Source organism: Vitis riparia, chromosome 4 (genome assembly GCF_004353265.1).
Source record: "Vitis riparia cultivar Riparia Gloire de Montpellier isolate 1030 chromosome 4, EGFV_Vit.rip_1.0, whole genome shotgun sequence".
NCBI classification, from domain to species: domain Eukaryota; kingdom Viridiplantae; phylum Streptophyta; class Magnoliopsida; order Vitales; family Vitaceae; genus Vitis; species Vitis riparia.
In genome coordinates, this window is record NC_048434.1 from 14,012,589 (window position 1) to 14,029,869 (window position 17,281).

Genomic DNA, 17,281 nt, shown 5'->3' on the forward strand with positions numbered 1-17,281 from the left:
TTTAAATTATTTTTAATTAAATACAAATGATATATTAGGATTTTAATTAAAAAACAAATAAAATCTTTTTAGATTAAATTTTAGTTAATTGTTCATATTAGGAAAATTTATATTTAATTTAGGATTATAAGATCTAATATGCTTTAATAATTATAAATAATAATAATAATTATAATTAATGTTAATTAATCACTCATATATATTTTAATTAAGATTTTGGAGATCCCATAATCCTCATATATACTACTTGATAATTTTTAATATAAAAAGGTCATTTTCTACTTATTTAATTTAATTATTTGAAAAGAAAATCCCAAAATTTAACAAAATAATTATTAAATTAAAAATTTCAAAATTCCTTGGCCAAAATTTTCTTTTCTTTATTTATATCTAAAATTTCACTATGGTCATCCAAGTTTCACGTACAATAATTCTTTTTGGAAAATCCATCTTCTTATTTTGAAAATGTATTCACCAAACTCATTTTTCATACTCCGATTAATATAATGCGATTCTAAAATTTTTCATATGTGTTTCCATACACTCATATAAAAAACCATAAAATATAAATTCAAGTATATAAAATATAAATTTCAAATAGTTATATAAAAATAATTAACATTTCATATATTTTTTTGTGACAATTCAGGTACTATATTTTCATCATCCTAGGTATTATATTTTTTTATCGATAAGCATATCACACTTGAATTATTTTTAAAGGATTTCTAGTTTGTAATTATTTTTACGTAACCACAAAATAGAAACTTAAGTTTATAAAATATAAATTTTAAATAATTATCTAAAAATAATTAACATTTTATGTATTTTTTTGATCAAATGTAGTATCTTTAACTATTCAATTACTATATTTTAATGATATAAGTACTATGTTTGATCATTTTAAATACTATTTTTGATAAGTGAGTGTATAAAATTTAAATTATTTTGAAGGGTTTGTATTTTGTAATTAGTACCTTTTAAGTATGTGTAGCTTACTTTTTCCTAACTTAATAAATGGGTAGTGTATAAAATTTTAATTAACTTTTTGGGATTTTCTTTTTTTTTTTTTTTTGGCCAAACCTTTACAACACACTACACTTTTCCTCAACTTCAATGAAAATGCAAACTCAGCTGTCAGCTAAATAACAATGCGGTGTCGTTTTTGAAAATCCCTCGATGGGGGCTCAACTCCTCCCACTGCCCGTTACCGCCACTGCACCACCTCCACCATCACCGTTCCTAAACCTTAAATTCCCCGTCCCTAAACGACGCCGTTTCTCCAACTCTCCTCCCTCAGCTGCCCCGCGCTGGGACTCCAACGCAGAAACAGTTCGAACCCAGCGCTTCAGATTCAATGATTTTGTCAGTGACGACGACGACGATGAAGATTATGAGTTTGATTTCGGGAGGAAAGAGGAGCAGAGGACCTGGTGGTCCGATGATTCTCCAGGTATTGACGATGATGGAGAGTTCGAATTTTGGGAAGAATCTGTGGATGGTTTTGGGGTTGTTTTCAAGGTACAAACCCAAGTCAATTTATTTATTTCTTCCTTGGATTTATTTATTTTATTAAGTTCTCTTACGCACACATTGGGTATAACTCAGCCTTGAAAACCAGATGTCAAGGGAGGATGCCCAAGTCCTCCCTGTCAAGGGGAGGGTGCCCAAGTGATTATAAGTCCAATTACTAACCCTTGGGACAATTGGGTCGTTACAAGTTCTGTTTGGTTGCCGAGAAAATCTAGATAAATCATTGAATGTGTTTGATTGGATTGCATTTGGTTGCTGAGAAAATCCGGAGGATGAGCGTCATTATGATTTTGGAACTTACAGTTCGTTCGGTTGGTTAAGAAATGTAGGAAAATGACCGAAAATCAATAACTTCTTTTGTGCATTTTGATGTTTTCAGCATTTGGAACAAAATTCATATCAGTCAGGTAAGTTAATTTGGTTGCTTAGAGATGTCGGAAATTAAAAGAAAGTAAATCATTCTTTGGTGTATTCCATTGTTCTCAGTATTAGTGACAAATCCCATATCAATTTGGTAATTTATTAGTTGAATATGCTTGATTAGGCTCTAATTGGTTGCTGAGAAATGTAGGGAATGGAAGTACATTAAAATTCTAAATTTTTTAGTTTGTTTGGTTGCTTAGGAAATGCAGCAAAGTAAATCATTCAATTGGTAACTTATTCATCTAATAAATCATTCAATCTAGAGAATGAGAAATATAATATTTCTGAAAATTTATATCCAGTTTGACATCCAAGAAAATTTAGGAAAGCAAATGAAAATGTCCTTTGTCAGTCAAATTACCGATCGATCAATCATACTCTCCGCCCCGCCCCGCCCCCCCCCCCCCCTCCCCCTCCCTCTCTCTCTCTCTCTCTATTTATTTTTTTTATTTGTTGGTATTTTGTTGTTTCAGTATTTGAAACCTTAGAACACAAGTCCATGAATATTCTGTTTGGATTAAACCTTTTGGGACTTCACATTGCTTTATTCTTATTATCTATCTTGAGGTACTTCTAGTGGAACCTGGGGGGTATTCGGCTCAAAATATTAAATTTCTAAAATGTTAGTCTGGTTGTTTGGAAGATGTGGTAATTAGTAAATAAAAGAAAATATGTTGTTTTCTGTATTGGAAATCTTAGAAAACAAAACCCACTATGGTTTAATGGGTATTTAGCATCAAAGTATCTTTTGGAATTTCAATTGCTATTATCTAATTAGTGTATTCCTCATGGAAATTAAGGAATTAAGGCTATGTTCAGTTTCCAAAAAGTATTAAAGAAGGGGAAAAATGTTAAGGAAAATGGTTTTCTCGTGTTTGACTTACCATAAAAAAAAAATATGAAAGAAAATCAAATATAATTAAAATTAGTTAGAAACTCATGCATTTTCAAATTATTTAATCTTTATATAGAAGAGGAAAAGAAAATCATAATGAATTTAAAAAAGTATATAAAAATAATTTATTAATTTTAAATCTTTTTTTATTTTCCTTTACTTTTATTTTCTTTTCCTCTCATTTTCCCTCAAATTTTCTAGAACCAGACATAGTGTAAGGATTATTGGGAGACTACTTGTTAATTTTAGCCAAGTGACTGTTGTTGGCCTTAAATATCTAGGATGAGTTGTTGATGAGTTGCATTGTCTATGTGATTGACTCATTGGAACTGGGTCAATATCAGCTCTGGCTATGCTGGAACCTTTAATTCATAGTGAGATTCTTAAATCCTAAGCTGTATTGCTCAGGACAACATTGGAGTTGATCTACAATGATATAAATGGGGGTAGTTCTCTTCAGAATTTCACCTGTAGAATACTGCAAGATTTTAGCGAGATTCTCTGCTAATATTCAACAGTGATTACTAATATACTGAGAAGTTGTGACTAGGTTGGTGGTGAGATTGCAAAGCAATGTGAACATGGATTAGGTGCCTTATTTTTGCTATCAAATACAAATATCTGATTCCAGAGTAGTAAATTTTTTTACTTTTTTGGATACCTTGAAATTATTGCCAAGTGCTCAACTCAATTCGCGGCCAATCGCTTGGACCATCCCATTTTGTCTTCTCCAGTGTAATTAGATTCCATTATCTGGTTTTGAGAAAGAGCCAAGGATAAGAAAGTGGCAAAAAGGAAAGAAGAAGAATGAGAACTGATTTTTTGCTCAATATATATACACTCATTTTGTGCTTTATCTTGACTGATTTACTTTCTTCAATGGCTTTATACTATGATCATGAACCTTGATTCTGCAGTTGTTTTGCTACTCTTAATGTCTCCTTTGTTGTTACATGTAAGTAACAAAACAACTTTCCTCTGTTATTTTCCTACCTTATTTACAGTTTCCACTTTTTGCAACATCTAAAAAACTTATTTAGTAGTCTAAAAGCTGCTCATTCTTTTTCACCACCTATTTAATGCAATTGCATGGTTATGCTTCCCAATTTCATCCAAGTGTTATATAATAGTGTTAAATGGATGCACGGCCATTTAATATACTTCAGTCATTTTGCAAATTATTATTACAAGATTAAATATCTTATTTGGACAAAATTTAGTCAATTTATACTCGATTAATTTGTATCTTGTTTGTTTCAGTGGGAAATAGAGGAGTATGTATGATTAGGTTTCGCTCATTTAAGGCTTTTCTGAATTCGATTTTGCTTGTTTTGGTGAAATGTTATTTTCTTTGACTAACAATTTGGTTTTTCCATGTGACATTATTTTTCTTTAATAACATTAAAATACTGTTATAGTTCCTCATTAGGACCATTTCTTCACTTCTTTTCATTCTTTAAAAGATGATGAACATAACAAAATCACCAAATGGGGAACAATATCTAGATAAAAGAACTACAACTTGGAAATGGTTCTTATAGAGAAGAAGGGGGAAGAAGAACTACTAACATGTGACTGAAACAACCCTTTCAATTTGAAGAGGCCAGATAAAATGGTAAAACAGAATAGATGTTGCATCTCTCCTTTTAGTTGGTTATATATCTATATCTATATATATATATATATATATATATATCTCTGATTTTGGTTTTTATTGCTTCTGAACCTTAGAGCCATCTAGACACTGCCATTCTTTCTATCAAAGATTTAGAATTTAGTTTCCTATACATTTTTCTATTTCTAATTCTGAATAATATGTTTTGACAAGAAGCCCCAAATTGGCACTGGTGCACAAATCATGTGCATCAGTGACTAATAACATATAATAGGACAAAGACCCAGGCCAATTTGATTTTTTGTTACCAAGCTTCTACTCGCTAGTTATCATTATTTACAAGGTTATGCAGATATCTTTTTGAATCTTGAACTTCTTACAAACATCCTATATTGATTGTTGTTACTTATTCAAATTGAAGTAAAATTTATGTAGAGATGATTGCCGAAGCCAATAGTTGGGAGGTATATTTGAGACTTAAAGACAAAAATCCATGAAGATCATAGAAAAGTGGAAGATCCTTTCAAATGGGAGGAACTATAAAGAAAAGGTTTTAAAAAATGTATTGTCAATTTCTATGCCTCAATCCATATCCCTAAATGTTTTTCTATTCATCTTGTTCGAAAAGTCACCCCACCACATGGCCCTGCTACTTTGTTCCATGTCAGTAATCCACCAGTGGGGTAAGGACCTCTTTATTTATGCTCAGAACACTGAAGACGAACCATAAAAGTGGTTGTGTGTGTCATCTCACAATGTACAGAAAGATGATTTGTGGTTCCTTATGCCTGCACACATAGAGCAACTACTTGGGAATAATTTCAGTTCCAATTTATTTAAAGGATCATCTATAGGGATTTGTCTCTAACCCAAAATTACTGGCTAAGCCATCATTTGGATAATTGATTTAAAACTAGCTGAGAAATCACTTATCTTGGCTCTTTGACATTTTTTGCTAATATTTTAGTTATGTGATATGCAATCATATTCATAAAACTGTCTTGAGTCACTGCAGGTGTTCAGAGCCTTTGGTTGGATGCTTCCAGCCATTGCCATATCGATGCTGCTAGGAACAGGTCCAAATGCTCTCATTATGGCTCTTGCACTTCCGTTAGGACAGACCGCCCTTTCTCTAGCCATTGATAAGGTGTGGGGAAGGACAAGCAACAGGCCAAAACCTAGATCCCAGACAAAGAAGAAACCATTTTCCCAAGCTGCTAGGAATAATAGAATGAATGAGGAAAAGCGAGGAGAGAACAAGGAGAACTGCAAAGGGAGGGAGACTTACAAGTCATGGGTAGGAGCACCTGATGGTTCAGTTAAGGGTAGTAAAACTGCACCAAGTTTTGGCGGATGGGATGAGCTAGATAAAGAAGGTGTGGCAAATAAAACCCCACGAAGGGTGCCAGATGGGCCACCAAGACAGCAGAAAAAAAGTAAACTGAGTAGGAGGAACCGAGAAACACCACTGCTGCTGAGGCTGCTGATTGCTGTTTTCCCGTTCTTGGGCTCCTGGGCTAAGTTATTGTGACCATTTATATCCTTGCGGACTTGGAGGTACAACTTTTTTTTCTGTTTTTCTTGCAAGTGACCATTTCCCTGCTAATCCTTAAGATTAGTTTTTTTTTTTTTTCCTTGGAAAGCATCACTTGTAGGACTAATTTGCTGCAAAATTCTTGTAGGCTGGCTATTTCCAGCTGCAATGGACCGGAAACGATAAAGGATGATTCTGGCAAAAGGACCATCTCTAATTCTGGAGATGAAGGCCTCTCTGATCCTTTTCCTCGAAAGGATATAACTCATGTACGAGTCTTTGCTTTTTACTGAAAATATAGTGTCTTAGACTTAAAGAGGACACAATATATGAATCTTCATGGAGTCCTCGCCTTCGACCCTCCCCGCCTCTAAATGATATTATCTTGTATGAAAAAAAGAATATATTAAGACAGGTCGGATCATAGAAAATGATCAAAGAGGGTACCAACTTTACAAATTCCTATAAGGCCTATGAACAAAATTTAAAGTTAAAACTTTGAAAAAATAATGGCCTGTTTGATAATCGTTTTCAAAAACAGTTTTTTATTTTGTAAAATAAAACAAAAAAACATGTTTGGTAATCAAAAATTGTTTTTTGTTTTTTGTTTTATGTCTTTAAGAATAGAAAATATAGTGTTCTCAGATAACATCTTTTAGTTGTTTTTTATTATATTAACTTGTTTCTGAGGATTGTTTTATTTTAGAAAATAATTAAACATATATATAAAATGATTAAAAATAAAGTATTGGATATAAAAATTATTTTAAAAAATATTAAAGATAAGTAAAAAATATTTCAAGTTCTTAAACAGATTTTTGTTTTGCAAAATATCAAAAAATAGTTTTCAAAAACCATTTTCAAAAATAGATTTTCATAACTGTTTTCTAAAACTTTTTTTGTATAACTATTTTCTAAAACAGTTAGCAAACAGGGTGTAACCATTGCTATAATTTCAATCATGCCTCCTTTAACCTTGTTATTCATCTCTTTGTGCATTCTTGGCTATTTTGAAGCTATTATTATTATTAAAAAGGAATTTTAATATTATACCTATTATTATAATTAATGTTGGCATTATTATTAATATTCTTATCCAAATTTTGCCTTAGATTGTATTATGTATGCCTTAGATTGTATTATGTATGTAATATTCAATAGGCAACCATATCAAAGGTTCGAAATGATGACATATATTTTACCATGCTCATGTCTTTTCCATACCAAGAATAAAAAACATGTTATATTTCAATATCCAATATTTGTTATTAAAAAAATAAAAAAGAAATAAATCTCTCTAACATTTAGTACTATTTAAAAATCAATTTACTATTTAGTAAGTAATTTTTTCTTTTTTATTTTTAATATTTAAAATTAAAAGATTTAAAATTTATGAATAAAAAATATTATGTGTATGGATTACCCAATCTACTTGTAGGAATATCCAAGCTACTTATAGGAATACCTAAACATCAGATTTCATGTTATAACTCATTCAAGATCTCATATTAATAGCCTAAAAACAACAAAATCATGGTATAACCCAAAATCAAGATCATGTTAAATCATTAAGAAAAATAAATTGGAGGCGTACATGAATCTATTGTGATGCAGTGGAATGAGGTTTTAGTCTTCCATGTCTAAACCTTTCTTCTCCAAAGAGAAGCCTTATTTCACTTAATAATGAGATATGACTAAATTCTCTAAAACTGTTTAAATTGGGGACCTTAATCTATTTTTATTTTTGGCCTATCATAAAAATAAAATAAAATCAATTGGTCTCGACATATTAAAGTCTACACTTAATGAGATGCCTAAGCCCAATTAAAAAAAAACAAAAAAAAACTTATCTGGTCACTTTAATGGGTTAAATGAAAACGATAGCTAATAATTTACAATTAATCAATATATGTGGGTCACTTTAATAATTTCCTGACAATCTCCCACTTGGGCCACACATCACTTTACAATTGTACATTATTAAACAACTCTATAAACTCAATATTTGCTATCTTCACCAAGTAACATCTCTAAACAATCTAGTCCATCCATGATACCAATATAGGATCAAAGCAATCTTCATTACATATTTTGTAACTAGGCCCATCAATGGTCACATATATCAATATAATCAACGATATAGATCAAGTCTAGATGCGTGGAAATTTCATGTAATGTGACCCCTTAACATGCCTATTTCTAATTGGTCCAACTTTATAACTCAAAAGATTTAAACAATACACTTTAAACTTTATGGAAAACTGCAATTGAAAGAACATAACTTTATTTTAGAGTTTTCAATAAAGAAAGAAAAATAATTAAGTCTTATTAGAAAAACATGTCAATAAGAAATGAACATCAACTCACAAACTCCCACTATATTAGCATATCACTAAGATGAACCACACCCATAATAGCTACATGCTTATGAAACACTTTAGGTGGTAAACCCTTAGTGATTGGATCCACAATCATGAAATTTGTACTAATATGTTCAATGGACACTTGGAGACTCCGAACTCTTTCCTTAACAACCAAAAATCTTAAGTCTATATGCTTCAATTTTAATGAGCTTTTGTTGTTCTTAGAATACAATTTTGCAACTTTGTTATCACACTTTATCCTCAATGGTCTTTCAATGTCATCAACAATACACAATCTAATGATAAAATTCTATAACCATATTCCTTGATTTAATGCCTCATAACAAGCTATAAATTCTGCTTCCATGGTAGAAGTAACTATAAAGGATTGCTTAATACTCTTCCATGACATAGCTCTTCCAACTAACATGAAAACATAGCCAGAAATGGATCTTATGTTATTGAGCAACTAGTAAAGTCGGAGTCAAAATATCTCATGATCTCTAAATGATTAGGTTCTCCAATATGTGAGCATGAAATCTTTTGTTCTCTATTGATATCGCATAACCTTCTTAACTGCTCTCCAGTGATCCATTCCTGGGTTACTTAAATATCTGCCAAGCATACTAACTAGGTATGCAATATTTGAATGCATATAAAATTGAGCATATAAGACTCCCTACTATTGAAGCATAAGGAATCTTCTTCATCCCTTTCTTCTCAATTTTGTTCCTTGGGCATTGAAGCAAATTGAATTTATCACCCTTAGCAACGGATGTATCTCCTGGTGCATGATCCTTCATGCCAAATCTACTAAGCACTTTATCAATATATGTCTTTTGTGATAAGCCAAGAATACCACGAGAACAATCTCAATGAATCTATATGCCCAACAAAAAAGATGCATTACCAAGATCTTTTATTTCAAAATCATTTGTAAGAAATCTCTTAGTTTCATGCAACAGACCTATATTGTTGTTTGTTAGCAAAATATCATCAACATATAACACCAACAAAATAAATTTGCTCCCACTGATCTTGTGATAAATACATTGATCAACAATGTTTTCCTTCAAATAAATAAAAAAACTAATCACTTGGTCAAACTTTCGATACCATTGACAAGATGCTTGCTTTAAAACATAAATGGAATCTTTAATTTGCACACATGATGTTTTGCATCATTAGATTCAAAGTTCTCTAGTTGCATCATGTATATCATTTCTTCAATGTCACCATTGAGAAATGTATTCTTAACATTAATTTGATGTAGCTCTAAATCATAATGAGCTACAAGTGTCATCATGATTCTAAAAGAGCCTTTCGATGAAATTAATCGAATGTCTCCTTATAATCAATGCCTTTTTTTTTTCTTTTTTTTTTTTTCTTTTTGTGAAACCTTTAGCAACTAAACGTGTTTTATATCTTTTGATATTGCCTTTTGAATCTCTTTTGGTTTTGAAAATCCATTTACAACCAATTGGTTTATTTTCTTTAGGCAATTCGAGAAAATCCCAAACATCATTGTTTTCCATTGATTTCATCTCATCTTTCATGGCATCTATCCATTTTTAGGAGTTTGGGAATTGTTTAACCTAACCAAAAGATATTGAATTACCTTCCAGTCCTATATCAAACTCATGTTCTTGGAGATACATGATATAATCATTTGAAATCGTCGATCTCCTCTCCCTAGTGGATCTCCTCAATGGCATGTCCAATTGAGGTTGTTGTTATTCCACTACATGAGTGGGGGTGAGTTCTTCATTATAAGCAAGAGATATCTCAAGAACATACTGATTATCTATATTTTCATCTTGCATAATGATAGGTGCAATTACCTGCTCATTGTCAATTGCAATAGTAGGAATAGTGACATATTCATCTTCAAATTCAATGTTCCTAAGTTCAGTACTCCCACTATATTCAACATCCTCAATAAATTTTGCATTCCTTGTCTCAAAAAAGGATTTGCTCGAGGGATCATAAAACTTGAAACCCCTCGATCTCTTTGACTATCCAACAAATTACAACTTATTGTTCTTGAGTCTAATTTCCTTTTATTAGGCTTATATAACCTAGCCTCATCTAGACAACCCCAAACATGAAAATGCCTAATGCTAGGCTTCTTTCCAATCCATAGCACATATGGGATTTTAGCTACTCCTTTACTTGGAACTCAGTTAAGGATATATATTGCAGTCTTTAAGGCTTCTCCCTAAAGGGATTATGGTAGAAAAAAAATGACTTATCATACTTCTAACTATGTCCTTTAGGATCCAGTTTCATTTCTTAGCTACACCATTTTGACTTAAAGTTCTTGGCATGGTGTATAGGGGAATGATGCCACATTCCTGCATATATCTCACAAAAGGCCCTTGATAGTTTTCTTCACCTAATCCATCATATCTACCATAGTACTCACCACCATGGTTATATTAAGTGATCCAAGTTGATTTTCAACTTCAACTTTATAGGATTTGAAAATGTCTAATGATTGAGATTCTCATGAATCAAGTATAAGTACACATAACGAGAACAATCATATATGAAAGTAATAAAATACTATTGACCATTCCAAGAAGCCATAGGGAATGGACCACCAATATCAATATGAATTAATTTTGAGACGTTTAAACTCCTATTAGCATCAACTTTTCTGACATCTATTTGTTTTCTCTTAATACATTCAATACATATTTCAAAATATGAAAAATCAAGGGAATTAAGAATTCCTTCTGACACAAGCCTTTGAATTCTTTGTTTAGAAATATGTCCTAAACACTTATGCCACAACATGGAAGAATTCTCATTAATTAATTTGTGCTTTATACCATAACTGCTTGCATGCAAGGTTTCAATAATTTGCAAGGCATGAAGATCCAATTTATATAGATTATCAACTAATGAACCAGTACCAATAATATTTGAATATTGAAAGAGACTAAGTTTTCCATTTTCAAATGCACAAGAATGATTGAATTTGTCCAAACAAGGAATAGAAATCAAATTTCGTCAAAATGATGGTGCATAAAATGTCTCATGCGAATCCAAATAAGAACTAGATTCTAACTGCAATCCAAATAATCCAATTGCCTCAACAAAAGCCTTGTTGCCATCACCCACATAGATGAATCTTTCAGCATCAGTTGGCAACTGACTCCTTAGATAATCCTACATAGTTACACTTATGTGAGTAGTTGCACCTATATCTATCCACCAAGTGTGATTTGGTACTAAAGCCAAATTAACTTCAAAACAAACAAAGTTGAGAAGTTCATCTCTTTTGACGAGCCACTTTGCATACTTATAACAATCCTTCTTCACATGTTCACCTTTCTTACAAAAAAACAATTGATGACCTTATCTTGTTTCTGTTTCACCTTAGGCTATGAAGTTTGATTGTCTGCAAATCCTTTTCCTTTTGGCAGCGTTGTCATTGGAAGAAGTTTCTAAGTGAGCACTTTCTATCTTCTCTTGCTTCAATTTTTCTTTCTCTTGCACACATTAAGCAATGAGCTCGTTAAAAGCCCATTTCTCCTTTTGAGTGTTATAACTTATCTTAAAAGGATTGAATTGTGTAAGGAGAGAGATCAAGACCAGGTACACGAGAATGTCATCAAACAACTCTAACTTTAGTGCTTCCATGATATACTCCTTTATGTTTCCTTTGCCTTTATATCGCATTGAAACAAGCTTAAACAGAATGGTGCTCATTTTAACCTTTTCATTACCAATGAATCGATCTATTATATAGCTTAAGAAACTCTTAGCATTTTCTTCCTTAGGCATCATGCCTCTAATGGTATCTAGAATAGAATGTTTCATGATCATTAGATTCGTGCAGTTAAAATGTTCTCATTTCTCATAAAGTGCCTTTGTTTTATAATATTTTTATTAGTAGGGGTGGGAGGTTTCTTTGAGCGAATTGTATAGTCTAGATCCATACACCCAAGCACAATGGTAGTGTGCTCCTTCTATTTCCTAAAGTTAGCACTATTAAGCATTGGAATATTGTTTAAGTTAGCATATATAGAAGTAACATTTATTGTATCCAAAACAAAATAACAAGCTCACAATTAATTAACATGACACAATATAAAAAAAATTGGGCCAATATAAGATACCAAACACAACATTGAAATTTAGTCTTTGGATAGAAATAACAATTTGTAAACGATGCTCGTACATGAAAGATTTGTAAATATTGATAAAAAAAAAAAAAAAAAAAAAATTCCTGCCAACAACATGCCTTCCTTTGGACCTACTTGTTGCATACATGGAAAACACCAAAATTTATCACATATTTACTACCCCATGTGTCTATAATCTAGTCAAAAAATAATCTTCCTTTTGGTCGAGTATTTTCCACATATATTTAAACACAATTATTGTATTTCTTTAATAAATCCACATATTTCAAAATAAACAAATCTACCTAAAGGGTCACGTCGGTAGCATTTAATTTAATTTGAAATACTAGATATTAAAAAAAAAAAAAAAAACATAAGTGATAGAGAACATTTAAAAGAACTCCATTTTTTTTTTTTTTGCCAACAATTAACGATCAATGGTCAAGGTCAGGTTGAACCGAATCAAGTCAACCCAACCAAGTTTCTTATCTAACTTGTTGGATCCTTACTTGTCAACAGTTAACGATCAATGGTCAAGATCAAGTTGAACCAAATCAAGTCAATCCAACCAAGTTTCTTATCTAATTTGTTGGGCTTGTCAAAACTTTTAGGCCAAGTAAATTATAAAAAAAAATGACTTAGTAAGATATTCAGTTCTCTCAAAAAGTGCAACATGAATTTTTTTTTTTTTTTAAAAAAACCCTCAAAAAATGCAATGTAAGCCACACCCATGATTTTTTTTTTAATTAATAATTTATGTTCAAACATATGAACCTAGGAAAGAAACAAAACTTTCCAAAATATAACATATGAATATATATATATATAGGAGAATACCCAAATATTAGATCTCATGTTATAACTCATTCAAGATCTCATATTAATAGCCCAAAAACAACAAGATCATGTTATAACCCAAAATCAAGATCATTTTCAATCAATAAGAAAAATAAATCAGAAGCGTATTTCGATCCATTGTGATGCAATGGAATGAGGTTTTAGTCTTCAACATCTAAAGCTTTCTTCTCTAGAGAGAAGTCGTATTTCACTCAATAATGGGATATGAGTAAATTCTCTAAAACTGTTTAGATCGAGGACCTCAATCTATTTATATTTATATTTTTTATTTTTGGTCCATTATAAAACTAAAATAAAATCAAGTGGTTTCTACACATTAAAGACCACACTTAATGAGATGCCTAAGCCGCCCCCTCCCCCCAAAAAAAAAAAAGACATCTGATAACTTTAATAGGTTAAACAAAAATGATAACTAATAATTTACAATTAAAGCAATAAAATTTTCATTCTCTTTTTAGGCTTAAGAAGAGAGCGAAGTAAATTTTGAAAAATCATCAACAATAAAAAATGCATAGTGTTTATCTTCCAAACTAGAAGATCTAGAGGAACCAAACAATCTATGTGCAAAAACTCTAAGGGCTTAGAAGCATAAATAGTGTTTTTATTTTTAAAAGAATTTTTTATTTACTTTTCCATTTGATATGCATCATAAACTCTATTTTTTTTTTCAAATAAAAAATAAAAAATTGGAAACCCGTTATATAAGTTTATATTTATTAAGTTATGTAATAAGATTCATGTTTATATGTCCTAACTTCCTATGCTGCAGTAAACATCAGTATTCATGGATGAAAATCTTTATCATGGTCGCTATATTTTTCAATGTTAATAATATAAACATTTTCATTCCTATTGCCAATGAAACTAGTTTGATCATTTTGAGTATCTTTGATAATGTGATATAATGATTTAAAAATGAATTTAAAACCTTAGTCATATAATTGAGTAATGCTTAATAAATTATACTTCAAACCATCAATAAGAAGAACATTTTCAATAAGAAAAGAGGTACCATTACCAACATTTCTTTGGTTTATAATTATTCCTTTTGTATTATCTACAAATAAGACAAATTCTCATTTCTTCTTAGTGAGGGTGACAAATTTTGATTTACCTTTGGTCACAAGCTTTGAACGCCTACTATCCAATAATTAGTTATCATTTTTTAGTACCTACAAAACAATTTAAGTTCCATCAAGTGTTCATATATTTTTGGGTCCTTTACGATTAACCTTTCTTTATGTGAGCTCATCCCTTACAAAAATTGCAAATAGTTGAAGAACTAGTGTTTCAAGCTTCTTTTACAAAATAATTTTTGAAGTATTTTAATTTTAAAAGGCATATGCCCTAGCTTCTTATAAAAAAAAATGCACTTTTGACTTGCTAGAATTTTGTCAAAAGCCTTTTGGTCTTCTAAAAATTTTCAAGAAAGGATGTCAACATTCCTTTTTTTTCTTTTCCAAAATATCTCTTTTTTTTTTCAAAAGATACCTTTGCTTTCTCAATAATTTCAAAATTTTCTTTAATCTTATTAATATCATTTTCAAAATATAAGATTATTTTCTTGAGAGAGACATTTTTAAAACCAAAATTTTCAAGATCCAAGTACAATTGCTCAAATACTTCTTGAAAATCATCACTAGAAGAAGAATTTACATAAACTTCATGATCCTCCAAGGCCATGAAGATCATTCCATATTACCACCATTACCTTTTTCTTTCCATTTTCACCTCATTCTTGTATGTAGGGCTTTCATATATATTTAACGTCCATCTACTTCTTGGGTTTGTAGCCTAAGGTCCTTATTCTCTTTTTCAATGTTTGATGACTCCTTCCTAGCATGGGACCTCATTCCTTTATTCTTCCCAAATTTGATGAACCTTTTGAACTTTCTTATTATAAGTGCAAGGTCTTCATCTTCTTCACTTTGCTCATCTTCATCATCATCATTTGTTAAAGCTTTGAGAGCCATGTTTATCTTTTTCTTGTCTTCAACCTCTTGAAGGATTTTCATAGTGATTTCATGAGTCATGAGTGACCCAATGAATTCTTCAAGAGAGAGGTTGGTGAGATCCTTAGCTTCTTGTATGATGGTGACTTTGACATCCCATTACTTTGATAATGATATTCGGATCTTCATCACCTTCTCGGATTTTGTGTGGACTTTTCTCAAGGTTTGGAGATCGTCCTCAATGTTCGTGAACCTAATAAACATCTCCATAATAGATTCAATATCTTGAAAGGAAATGAAGTTGACTTGACACTTCCCGTATACATTTTTGGTAGTCATTGATTTTGTAATCACAATCCATATCCTCTCCCATATTATTTCCCTCATTTCTTGCTATAATTATATAAAAAAAAAACACAATTTATATACTGACCGTAAATCTCTTTTGTAAATAAAATACTAAAGCTTAAATACATGATAACTCTAGCAAAAAAAAAAAAAAAAAAACCCAAAGATAGAGTTACCACGACTTTGTAGTATTTTGGGTTGTTGTCTTCTGAAATCAACTCTAATGTGTTTATTTGTTCTTAGATCCAAATGATTAATTATTTACTAAAGGTAAAAAATATGTATATCTAATTCAAATAAATCACAATAAAATATGGATGAAAATTTCCTAAATGAATCCATTTAAATTATAGAATAATTATTGATTTTTAATTCAATTAATCAAGATTTGAGGTCCAAGATCCAACTTCGAGTATAAACCTATAGACGAAACAAGGGTATATAATTTAATAGTCTTAGGGTAATCAAAATGCATGGTCTAACAAGATCAACTTGAGTTCTACACATCAGAGTTGATCCGTATCCTAACTTTTAATATTTTATTCGATTGAATTACCTAATAGATGAATGGACATGGAATCTAGGTTTAGGTTTAAGGTTTTTAGGTTTTTACCACTCTATGTAAATTTGCCTTAGGGTAGATAATAATGACAAAACCTTTGATAACTAGAGATCGAGAATTACCAAGAATCCCTAGTATCAAGGAATATGTTATTGTATCATCTCCTAAGTCAAACTAACTGTGGACCCGCATTTTTCACGTGCGTCCCCACTCGATCAGCGAGACTCGTTTTTTATTTGTGAAAAATTAATTTTAGAAAAGTTGGAGTCGCCACTTATTTTATTTTTATTTTAAAGGGAAAATAAAACAAGAAAGAAAACCTTAAAATGTGACTCCATAATTTTTGGAAAAAAGGCATGTCTTTGAAAAACCCGAGTCTAAGTCCGGGGATCATGTTACTTATTGGGAAGGTACCTCTAGGAGGTAGCACCCTCTAAGCCCTAAAAAGATCTCTACTGACTAAGTTGAGGGAAACGTGGCAATTAAATGGTTAATCATGGATACTTAAGTGAGCTAGGGTGATTTCGAAAAATAGCATGCTTAGCAGGAAAACTAATCACAATCATGAAAAAAAGATTTAGGATACGTACTTGGACTGCTTCTTAAGCGCTATCACAAGACATAAAAGGTTAATTTAAACAATATATCATCCAACATGTATTTTATTAGAAATAATCAAACAATGAAACATGTATATCAGAACACTCAAGCATTATTAGACATAAGCATTATTTCACAATGACAAGCATATTCACATAATTCATAAAGTAGGTGATAGAGGACATACCTGGATAGCATAGATAATTTGTAACGTGCTTCCTCAAGTTGTAAGGGGTTAGATAACAAATAATAAAATATAGAAATCCTAGCATGCTCATTATCTAATTAGCATAGCAAAAGTGATCAAAGTATATAGAATCATCAATTATCACATACATCTTGTATATAATTCCTAAAAAAAAATAGATAGACAAGATTTCAACAAGTGTCAAATGTGGCAACAAAAATAAAATTTGAAAAGATTTTCTTATGTAGGGGTTTCACCAATTCCCCAATCGATATACA

General features: G+C 31.0%; 1 protein-coding gene across 1 annotated transcript; it reads left to right on the forward strand.

Moving 5' to 3' along the window:
- The first annotated feature begins 1,140 nt into the window (after window positions 1-1,140).
- LOC117912022 lies at window positions 1,141-6,414 on the forward strand. Its single transcript, XM_034826440.1, has 3 exons — window positions 1,141-1,521; window positions 5,482-6,023; window positions 6,149-6,414. Exons 1-2 carry the CDS (start codon window positions 1,180-1,182, stop codon window positions 5,995-5,997), a joined length of 858 nt encoding a protein of 285 aa, XP_034682331.1. The 5' UTR covers window positions 1,141-1,179; the 3' UTR covers window positions 5,998-6,023; window positions 6,149-6,414.
- The last annotated feature ends 10,867 nt before the right edge of the window (window positions 6,415-17,281 follow it).